We start from the raw sequence: 12,053 nt of genomic DNA, 5'->3' as shown, positions 1-12,053 counted from the left end.
ATTCTTAATTTCTTCTACCTTCCTGCAGTTGGTTCGAGGATCCCCTTGATATTTTTGTTAATTTAACCGGAACACGGTGGGAAGCCCACCTAAAAGATAAAGCTTTATCGAACCACGGTACTATCGGTTCCCGAATACGGTAGCATTCGCTTTGTCCGACGCGAAAACATACATCCAGAAGCTGCATGAACTTGATGCACACAATGTGTTTGGAGGTAGGGTATGTGTGTCATCAGTAATCTCATGCTCCCATTTTCATCCTATTCGAAAACAAGCGATTACGGCACCGATTGACTTCGTTCTTTTTGTTTTCATGGGTGCTCACTTCTAACAAAAAATACAAAAATAAGAAACAAAACAAACAGCGCATCAATCCTTTGTTTTTCGTGGGATGAAAATGGGAGCCACATGCTTAATAAGGGAACCAATACCCTACTAGCAGAAGTGCTCCGTTCATTAGATCGTTTCGAGGAATAGGAGACAATCAGTGAAGTACCGTAATCCGGGGTCATATTGATTACTTTTACTACTTTTGCGGATCACATTAGTAGCAATTCAAATATTGCCAAAAGAATTTCTGTAAAATCAGTACATACCCGGTATATCTCCATGAAACTACGTGACATAATTTTGTTCAACAAAGTTAAATTACTCAAAAAAAAAATTAAAATGCCACTTTGGGGCGTAATCGATCACTATACAGTAAACATAGGTTATAAAGCGTGAAAATTGCCTTCTCCGCTCAATTTTGCTCTTCTAAATACAAATAAGTGTCAAAACTCTAACAACTAGTAAATTTGACTGATAAAATACCAAATAAAATTTTATAATAGTTCCCTAAACGGTAGACAATTTTCCATGAAATAAGTGATTTCTATCACTGTGAATGTCTATTCCATCAAACAATGATTTTTTAACTTATTTAACCCTCGAGCGATCGCGCTGTTGTATTTTGTACAACAGCTTGAAAAAAAAAACTCGATTTTTGTACTCAGCATCAGCATGTTGCTGATCAGCGAGGCGTAGCTGTAAGTACTAACCCACCAACGGCTGCGATAAGTTCTTCCCATGTTGTACAAAATAAAACAATCCCAAGCTTTCACGATAACGATCTAAGTCCAACTGTTGCTAGCCAGGATAGGAGAGTAGGGACACCCTATACACACTATACACCTCCCGTAGTAGGGCCTCCATTGATAGATTCGTTAGGGCAATCACAATTGGCGCCAAATGTGTCTCCGAATTTGAATCGATTCGCGCCCTTCAATTGTCAGCCGGTTCTGGGTCCGACTTCACAACAACAGTCACCTGTTTCGTCCAGCGGTTGACTAGGCCCCACGTTGTGTTTTATTTCTCCCGGGGGACACGAGGAAGACGAACTACTCTTCTTGATTACTCCATTTTTATTGCGCATCACAGAGAGGCAGTGCTCCTGCTCTGTGGTGGTACTTTGCTTACAACTAAACGGATAACAAACTGTGTTATCTGATATCAAAAATAATTAACTAAATTTGTTCTCAGTTTGGTTGAATAAGCAGGTAACATAACAAACATGATAACAATCAATTATACCCACGATATCATTAAACTATTTCATTATGTTATCAACAACTTTTGTAAATCAATTGAATTGATCTGATTGAAAACTCATTTTGTTATCAGTGAGATATTTTCTCGGCCATTGATAACCAACTTCCGATGATATTGTCGATGATGACGCTTCAGAGTTTGACAGGTGCGTTAGCATGAATTATCAGGGTGATAACACAAAATTGGTAAATGAGTTCTGGAGTGAGCATCAGTAATCATTTTGTTATGGGGCTGTTATTCGACTTTGCTTGGGATGGCCAACCGCTAGAGGCGTGCGCCGCCGATTTTCGGTTCACGCCGCCGCCGATTATTTTTCGGCGCGCCGCCGCTTACGCCGCCGAACTCCAATTTTCTACGCCGATCTCAAAACCGCATTGATAAATTAAATTATTTCTTGAATATTCATTGCAATATTTCAAGCAATGGAATCATTTACATACATAGCATTTGTAAGATCGTTTTCAGCGATGGTCCATTTTTTTTGGTCCAAATTTATAACAGTTCTAAAAAAGTGAAAGAGTTTGTCCTTCGATTTAAAACGAGTTTACAAAGATACCGGGGGTTCCTAAAGATAACTGATGGCTGAAAAAAGAATCAAGGGATTCCGAAGATTGAAGAAAACGCTGGTGATTCTGAAAAAAAAAATGTTTTTGTTGTGTTCATTGCCAGAAGAGATGGAATTTCTCCAGCAACTATTTTGAGGATTCTTCCAGCAGTTTCGCCAAGCATCCCGCTAAGAGTTCCTCCGGGAACTCTAGAAGGTGCTTCGGGAAATCCGAGAGTTTCCTCCGAGACATCCTCTAGGAGTTTCTTCGGGCATTGCTACAGAAGTTTCACTGAGACTTTTTGTGGTACTTCCTCTAGAAACTCCTCTAAGAGTTACTCCGGGTATTCTTTTAGGAGATCCTCCAGGAATTCATCTAGAAATCTAGAAGTTTTTCCTGGGAATTCCTTTAAGAGATCATCCGGCAATTCCTCTAGGGCAGAGGGACGAATAACCACTAGGTTTAAGTCCCTCTTTAAAACCAAATGCACACACTGTTCCTCTAGGAGCAGCTCCGGGAATTCCTCCACGAGTTCTTCAACGAGTTCATCCGGCAATTTCTTAACGAATTTCTACGGGAATTCTTTTAAGAGTTCATAGAAATTGCACTGGAAATATCAGAAGTTTCCTCCGACAACTCCTCTAGGAGTTTCTCTTGTTATTCCTCTAGGAGTTCTTCCGGAAATTCTTCTGAAAGTTCTTCCGGCAAGTTCTGTAGCAGTTCCCCCTTTCTCTAAAAGTTCTTCGGGGAATTTCTCTAGAAGTGCTTCCGGGAGTTCGAATATCTTCCGAAACACCTTTACGAGTTTCACCGGGAAGAAGTTCCCCAGGCAATATCACTACGAGTTGCTATATAAGATTTTTCTAGAACTTGCACTGGGTATGCCAAGAGATTCCCTCGAGAAGTCCTTTAAGAATTTCCCCAAACGTTCCTCAAGGAGTTCTACCAGGAATTTCTCTAGAAGTAACTGAGTTCATCCGGGAATTTCTCTACGTTTAAGAGACGAACCAGCCAAGGGCTGAAAGTCTCTTAAATAAAGACAAATCAATCAATCAATTTCTCTACGAGTTCTACCGAGAATTTCTTCACGAATTTTTTGACAATTCTTCTAGGAGTTCCATCGGGAGTTGCTTAAGAAATCCGGCTGGGAATTCCTCAAGAAATTCTTCCGGGAAATCCATTAAGAGTTCATCCGAGAACTCATCTATGAATACCTCTGGTAATTTCTCTACGAGTTCCTTCTTGAATTGCTTTTCGAATTTCTTCGGCAATTTCTCTACGAGTTCCTCCGAAAATTCCTCCGAAAGTTCCTCTGGCAATTACTTTACTAGTTGCTCTAAAAATATTTATGGGAGTTGCACAAGGAATACCCGGAATTTCCTCTGAGAAACGTTCCTCTAAGAGTTCTTTTAGATGCTCTTTTGGAAATTCGTTTATAAGTTAAAAAGACACAGACACGTTTAATGCTTCCAGTGAGCTATTTGCTCTTTGAAGGAAGCACGACACTAGACAACGGACTAGCATACAACGCCCAGTGGCACAGCCGAAAACTTTTCCTGACAGCTGCGGCGGGAATCGAACCCGCGCTCCTTAGCACGATGTGACTAAAGGCTTGGTGATCTTAGCCGCACGACCACGAAGCCACAAGTTCATCCGGGAATTCCTATAGGTGTACATAGAGGAATGCCTCTACGAGTTCCTCCGGGAATTCCTTAAAGAGTTTATTCGGAAACTCATCTAGAATTAGAAGGTCATTCCGGATAATTTTTTGGGCAGCTGATTCCCCATAACAATTATTTAAAAAAAAAATCAAAAAACATGTGAAAATAAAAAAATAACTAAACCGTAACTATGAACATGTCATTGCATTTTCAAAATTATGAATTACTGAAAAAATAAAACACTACTGATATTGATTAACGGAATTACAAAATTTTAAAAAATGTGACCACGCCGTTTCACGCCGCCGCTGCTGCCGCCGGCTAAAAAAGTGCAAAACGCCGCCGCCGACAGATTTCAAATCGGCGCAAACCTCTACCCCCAGGTGCATTTGGAGTCGAACCAGACGCAGAGATATTGAGAACATATGCTTTGAGTGATTGTCTTACCCATCAGATTGAGCGCAAACTTAGCCGGTTTGTGTTTTTAAGAAAAGACAATCATCTCAGTTTTCTCCGGAGAGAATTCGAAGTCCAGCTTTAGAGCCCAAGTAGACAAATTGTCTAAAGTATCCTGTAGCTGTTCATGCAGATCGACTGCTCTTGATCCCATTACAGAAACAATACAGTCATCCGCAAGCGGTCTTAACATGCAATTTTCCATGAGACAATCATCTATGTCTCTGACATAAAAATTGTAAAAAAAGTGGGCTTAGACACGAACCCTGAAGGAGTCCCATGTAACTAATTCGTGAAATTGTCAAGTCGCCATGAGCAATACTCATCTTAGAGTGTCCATTTCCCGGGCATTCACCTTGTCCCGGGATTCGGGATAAAAATTGTAGCATTTCCCGGGAAATCCCGAGATCCCGGGATTTTTATGAAATACAGATTTCAGTGGAAAATGATATGAATTTCAAATTGTCAGCTATTGTCTATCCATTTTGTTGAATGGGGAATTATTGTACTGCCAGTAGTCACTCATAAAAACAGCTTTTTTAGTTTCAGAAATCCGATAAATAATAGGGACCCTAAACTAAATTGCAATATGCTGCTGGAGAGCTAGCAGTACTTTTTTGATTAGTTGCAAAATATGAATGCAATTTGCCCAAAATGCTTTTAGCATATGTAGATATTGTTTGATATAACTCTTGTCTGAGCTTCTAAAGGGGCGAACATGTTTCTGTAAACTAGGTATTGTCTCGATTATATGGATTACCATACAATACATGCCCACACAAAGTTTATTAATTATCGAGTGAGTAAAATTTTTGTTTACTTGATTGTTACAGAGGATTTCGTGATTTTGTGGTGCAATTATAGAAGTCGTCAAGAGAATGTGTTGTTAACAAAAACTGAATCGTCCTCTTGCAGGCTCCATCAAGAATTTTTGAAATTTAACGCCATTAATGGGCATAAAATCATGCATTCCGGGATTCCCGGGAACTCCGGGAAATCAAATATTAAATCCCGGGATACGGGAAATCCCGAAATTGCCTAAATCCCGGGAATTCTTGTCCCGGGATGTCCCGGGATGGACACTCTAACTCATCTGCTTCTCAAACAGCAAATTATACAGAAAGTTGTGCAAAATGGCGAAAGGCCACTTTCATGTAGTTTGTCGGAAAGAACATCGACACAAACTGAATCAAAAGCCCCCTTAATATCTGTGGTAACCGCGTCTGTTAAGAACGAGAGTGTACAAAAGACTGATTGTTCGGCTGCTGCGCTGATGCGCGTTAGCCAGCTATCGCGCCACCACGAATGTGCATGCATGCATACTAATGCGCTGTGCTAGGTGAACAAGTAAGACACTCGTCACCACATCCCCCTTTATTTAATCTAAGTGTCTGGTTTTAACTGTTCTTAAGTTCAACTAACCCTTTGGATTTTCTAATGTAGTTAGTTCTGTTAACAAATGTGGTCAGCAAAAAGTCATATTTGTTATTTATGAGTTTAACACATTTCCCGATGTTGCTTCTAATGGAACAATGATACCTATTGGCTCTATATAAATCTACTCAACACTGTACCTATTGTATGACTGTGTCACCAGGGTGCGAGGCCGCCATGTTTAAGAATCCAACATCTTGTATGTAAACATTTGTGTATCCACAAAGGATTCCATTGTAGATACACGAGAGATGTTGGCTCCTGTCAGATGCATTAGGTATGATTGGGGTTGCCAAATACGTGGATTGTGTCCATCTATACTGAATCAGTATTACTGATGTATCTAATAATGACTAATTCTTATTATTATTTCAGAATTGTGTAGAATTGCAGAACAGCTACTCTCTCTCCCTTTAATTTTATTATTATAAATTTATTTATTTTTTATTAATAACACTACAATCGCTTTGTTTTATTTAGTTTTATCGTTTTTTCGTTTTTCTGATATCCGTGTATTATGACATTCCTAGTTTTAATCCACATCCTAGATTTGACAATGATTCAAGCACTTAAAACACTGGCTTAACACTTTCCCTTACTCAGAGAAAAATATTCACACGCACTTAGAGAACACACTTTCCACTTTTTTTTTTAGAGTAAGTTCATCAATACTTTTTGGTACAAGCTTCCAGCTTTCACACATTCATTTTTAGGAAATACTGTGCACCAATTGTCCTTTACTAGTGCTACACGTACTCAGTAAATTGAATCAACTTTGAGCGCTTTTAGTGAATTTCATCACAACTCTTCAATATGCAGCCATTGTTTACTGGCTGTCTTTAACCTTCCTATTGCATCTGGTAGGGAATAGCTTGCTGACGTAGTGTACGATTCGGGTCAAAAAATGACCCCAATGCCAAAAGAGAGCTAACAATTCCGAACGTTGTCCACTACACTATGAGTAATGCATAAAAAACTTCAAATGAAATAAACACCTTTTTCAAAGGCTTACAATCATAACATCATTGATCCACATACATACATACATCCCCTACATACACACAGATCCACAGATCGGGTTAATGTCACCAAATTTGCATTCGCATCGTGTTATGGAGTGAAAAACGTTTCTAACGTATCGGACTCCAAATATCCACAAAAATGTTCTGAAGGTGTTTTATTTATTTATTTTTTTAACGTCAGTGTACGTTTGGTATTTTATAGCTCAGCGATTTTCAAAGTTATAGGGTGCCTGTACGATACAATAGATAGTGACAGAGCGTTCATTCGTAACAACGAATCAACGCACCTCCTCCTTTTTTTTCAGAAAATCCCTGTGCGTCCTTTCTCTACAATCTTTCAATGAATGTAATCACATTTCTTTCTTCTGGTTTCCAAGTGAATCAAATCACGACCATATCTATATATAGCCTAAATGCGCATCTAGTGAATTAAATCACAGTCCAATCATAACTATTTGATTTTTCTATGGATTAGATAAGTCTTGATAACGTGATATACAGGTAAACAGCAATCTGAATCTGAAACGCCTAAAACTCCTCTTATGTATATACTGCAAGTCTATGTAAGACGTTTTCAACCTAAAAGAACAAATTAAAATATTAGAAGCAAGCGGGCATATATAAGCACTACATGTGAAGATATTTTGCATGACTACGCTGAGAGTGTCTGGGTACAATGCTTTTCGTTTCAGGAACTTTTTTGTAGCGGAAATTTGCATGACTTCCCTAGCATAGAGCATTTCGCGCCTGCTACACGATTTACAGGAAAACTCTCAGTTTATAATCTTGGAAATGCAAATAGTACACTATGCTCTGGCTAAACATTTGATTTTTTTCGATGCAAATGCTTTAATAACGCGTTAAATACTCGTTTTCTCTGTTAAACGTTGGGTAACCCAATACAGCCACATTTACCATACCGAGTTTATCAGTCATACGTGAAAAAAAAACTTGGAATATGACAGTATTGCGTAAAAGACTGAAATATCTTGGAAATATCTACTGAAAAGCAATATCACTCTTTGAATACAGAATACGTCCTATTTTTTTATTTTTTTTGTTTAGGTATATACAGATTATTGTTTGTTTTGTATATCTACGCTGAAATGGAACCAGAATACATTACTTTATACTGCTATTTGTGATCTGGTATTTATTTAAAACTAGTTGCAGAATTGCGTTTATCACCGCTCAGCAAATCAGGATGAATTGGGCAGACAACTGATTCGAAGCAGTCTAACAATGGTGAACCTGAACGTTGACCATTGGAGTTTACCCTTCCACTAACAAAACCCGAATTCTCGTGACACCTAGGCCTGAGAGATCGTAGAGCTGTCTACATTTTTCATAGATATCCAAAACTAACCATCCTTTCTCATCCCTCAGCAGTCGCAAGGACGTGGCCAGGACAGTGCTTGACCATTGGAGGATTGCGTCAGTCTTGTCTCAGAGTCATAGATTAGTCCCAAATCTTTGTGCTTTGGTTCGGACGGGAAGGAGGCAACCCTCATAACAGCGGTCTAGGACTGTACCACCTACGAATTTGTGCGACTCTCTTAATGCTAATAAGTAGGGATTAGTTTAAACTGAACCGCAACTTCTTTGTCAATTACCCACACATTTAGTGTATCTAACACTGTAAGCTCACAACAGTCTTTAGCGATGCGCTAGATGTTTTTTTTTTTTCGAAAAATGAACCAAACCCTCGTGCTTTACGATGAATCTATCATCTAATAAATAGAATTTAATAGCTGGTACGGAACGATCAGTTTACACTTGCAGTAATCGTGTTTCATCTCAAGTGAATTCAATCACGGAATCACGGTCCAGTGAATTTAATCACATTATCTACACAATTTCAAATCATACAAATGAATCATAAGAACTCTGTTCTGATTTCAAAGTAGTAGCAGTAGAAATGGTAGCATTTTATATATTTCAAAAACTTTGTGTTTTTAGTTGGCCTTTCTTGACTGAGGCAACGGAGTTCAAGCGTTATGCAATATAATACGTCAGTACTGAACTCAGTAGTACTTAGCGAACGAAAGCGCTTCAAAATGTCCAAAATACAGCACAGAACATTAAAACACATACGTACGTACCTTTCTGTCCGTTTCCATTTTACCTTACCAGATCAAACGTTTTCATTGCAGTTCTCTTAATCACAAAAACAAACGACGATGTGCGTTCTGAAATCTGCGTAACAATTCACCAACATTTTTTTTTTTACTGTTTACAATTAGACTGAATCGCATTATTCACACTGCGATTACGCTCTTTGTCAAACACATGCCTTTGTTTTGTGCTTTGCTAGCACGCGCAAGGCGCAAGCAACAAAAACCAAGGTCACCATCAGCCGCTGCGTGTGGCGCCATTATCACGACTGATTATCACTTTTCAGGCCACGCTGCGATCTCATTACCATTTTTTTCTCTAATTATTATTTATTTCATAATCACTATCTCACTACACTAATTCATACATATTTTATTTTCTTTCATATTCTTTTAGCCATTTTCATTAGGAAAATCTCCACTTTCACTAGAAGCACATTCAATTCGCTCTGTTGTCCTTCTTTACTTTTACTCTTCACGCGTCTTGTTCGGTAATCTGCTGAATTGAAACTTATAATCACTTTAACCAAACGATAATGCACGGATCAATTATACATTGCCTAATATCGATTTCGTAAAGCCGAAACACCCACGCGATTCCGTTTTTTTTTTATCCTCGTCGCCACTTGTGGTAACCGCGTCTGTTAAGAACGAGAGTGTACAAAAGACTGATTGTTCGGCTGCTGCGCTGATGCGCGTTAGCCAGCTATCGCGCCACCACGAATGTGCATGCATGCATACTAATGCGCTGTGCTAGGTGAACAAGTAAGACACTCGTCACTACAATATCCAAAAACACTGAGCCCATTTGCTGCTTTTGAGCAAAGGCAAGCTGAATTTCTGAAGCAAGCAACACAAGACAGTCGTTCGTTCTTTTGCCTCTGCGGAAACCAATTTGTGTATTGGACAACATGTCATTCGATTCAACCCATTTGTCCAGTCGAACAACAAACTTCCGTAGACAAGACATCAATTTTGTATCGATGTTGTTTTCGATGAACATGAATTTGGTGGTAAAAAAATCAAGTTTCACTTCATTCACGGGAATGTCACTTCAAATCGTATTATAGACATTTGGGAATGTGTCCAAACGGCAAAAGGTTTTTGAGAACATAGAAAATTGCAAATGCTCCATAGAAAAACAAAAACTGCTCCATTGTGGACACACGTTCCATAAAAAATGAACAATGTTGCCCATAAACAATTGAAAACGTTCCATACTTTATAGAAAATGTATCGGTAAAACAAACTTTTCTCATATAAAGTGATATTATGCACCAATAAATAATTCTGAAACACTTTAAAATAAAATGCCAATAAAAAATGTATCCATTATTGTAAATTGAATGTTGTTCCATAGAAAAATTAAATTGCACCATGAAAGATTTAAATTGGACCTTACAAAATAGAAAAAAAGCTCCATAACTATTATCAAACTGCACCGTATAAAATATGAATTGCTCTTAAAAAAATAAAAATTCTCCATAACTTTAAACTTCTGCATCACTGAAGTAGTGCAATGTGAAGCAGTGCTGAATAACCAACTAGTCAACTGCTTCTACGATTCCACTCTTCAGTTTATGGAGCATTTGTATTTTATTACTAGCTGTCCCGGCAAACGTTGTCTTGCCAAGCTGTGGTGGTTTGACAACTGTTGAGCTCATAACGTCACCGCACTCTAGATTGGTTTTATTTCGATCGTGTTGATTTCCTTCCCAGCTCACGAAAATCAGTATTTTAGCAATTTTCTTACTTTTCTAGTTTATTTTCATAACTTTTTATACATATAAACACAGCCACCATGAATACGAATCGAACCGTGCAAGAGTCATGCTAATCGGTTCACCCGTTCGTGAGTTTTGTTGCCTCAAAAGTACATCAAACTCATTTTTATATATATAGATGGAGCACATTTTATTATTGGAACATACCTATGCCAAATTTTTATGGAGCGCTTTTTAAAGCGTCTCTAGTTTTTCGTCGGTGCAATAAATTCGCTGCCTTTCCCAAACATTCGTTTCGCCATAAGCGATAATAAAAATACGTATCATCTTTAGTATACACTAGGTAAGGAGAGTGAAGGATAGAGAACCATCAATTACATGCTCCATTATTCCTTATTAGGGGCTGCAAATAGCATTGTGAATCTACAAAAACTCAGCGTAAATACCATTAGTAACAGTGCATGTAAATAGCCAGCAAAAAATCTTTGTATCATAATGATAGACTCCACTACTAAGCATCCACCAAATTTCCTCAAGAATAAGTACTTCCCAATGCCTCCACCAAATATCCAACCTCTAAACATTCAACCACAAGTCAGGCTTTCGTACATAATACTCACAAACACATGTAGGCAGTTCCTTCGGAGTCCACGACCCGTCCGCTTGGCAGTACCTCTCAGCTTTTCCGACCAGCTCGTATCCTTCTCCGCAGTGGTAAGTCACCTTGCCGCCAAAGGTGTAACTCTCACCCGAGTGCCATCCGTGATTTGGATCCGACGGTTGGCCACAGGAACGAGCTAAAATTAGGGTTGATAGGTTTGTGCTACAAATTCCAGCCTGAAAAAGGTAGAAGCCTCGAAACTTACGTTCGCAGGAAATATCCGGTCCATACCAGCTGGCTTGTCCGTCGACCGCTAAACACTTTGCCCTCGGGAATCCGGCTGTTGCATAGCCTGTATGACAGTGGTACTGAACCGTCGAATCTAGATCGAACGTGGCCTGTTCCGGAAGAGCCGAGTGGCGTGCATGCTCGATTACAGGAGGTTGTAGACAGTAGACTGGAAATCGATCAAATAAATAAGTATAAGTACGTGATGTTTGTATTCTATAGTGACTGCATGAAAAACGAAATTTGATAACAAAATCACTAATCCACTTACTATTTTGCTTGCATATCGGTTCACTCCCGGCCCAAGTTCCATCGGCCTGGCACAGACGACTCTGTAGCCCAACCACGTGGTAACCGTGCGGACATGTATACACGGCACGTGACCCGAAGTGCTTGCCAGACACGTTGACGTCGCCCATGGACGGTTTGTCTACCGGTGGGCATTCGCGGTCCGGCTTGATGCACGACATTCCACATGCACCGTCGCACAGGCATTTCTTCTTCTTGCTTTTGCAGTCTTCATCCGAGGAGCATTTTCGCAGACATTTTTGTCCCTAGCAAAAAATAGCATCGCCCGATTAGATTGGAATGCGTACAGCCAGCTTCAGTTCAGTGCGT

The 12,053-nt window shown here is 39.3% G+C and overlaps 1 protein-coding gene across 1 annotated transcript in view; it reads right to left on the bottom strand.

The window, feature by feature from the left end:
* LOC109433104 (sushi, von Willebrand factor type A, EGF and pentraxin domain-containing protein 1) overlaps positions 1-12,053 on the bottom strand; it is an 87,936-nt gene that overhangs the window by 52,333 nt on the left and 23,550 nt on the right. The window contains exons 3-5 of the mRNA XM_029859590.2: positions 11,707-11,989; positions 11,413-11,604; positions 11,167-11,343 (exon numbers count right to left, since the gene is read on the bottom strand). Coding sequence (XP_029715450.2) covers positions 11,167-11,343; positions 11,413-11,604; positions 11,707-11,989 — 652 coding nt within the window. The remainder of the gene's footprint in view (positions 1-11,166; positions 11,344-11,412; positions 11,605-11,706; positions 11,990-12,053) is intronic.

This window comes from Aedes albopictus, chromosome 2, assembly GCF_035046485.1.
Source record: "Aedes albopictus strain Foshan chromosome 2, AalbF5, whole genome shotgun sequence".
NCBI classification, from domain to species: domain Eukaryota; kingdom Metazoa; phylum Arthropoda; class Insecta; order Diptera; family Culicidae; genus Aedes; species Aedes albopictus.
The sequence above is the reverse complement of the archived record's forward strand: the minus strand, read 5'-3'. Positions and strand labels throughout refer to the sequence as shown.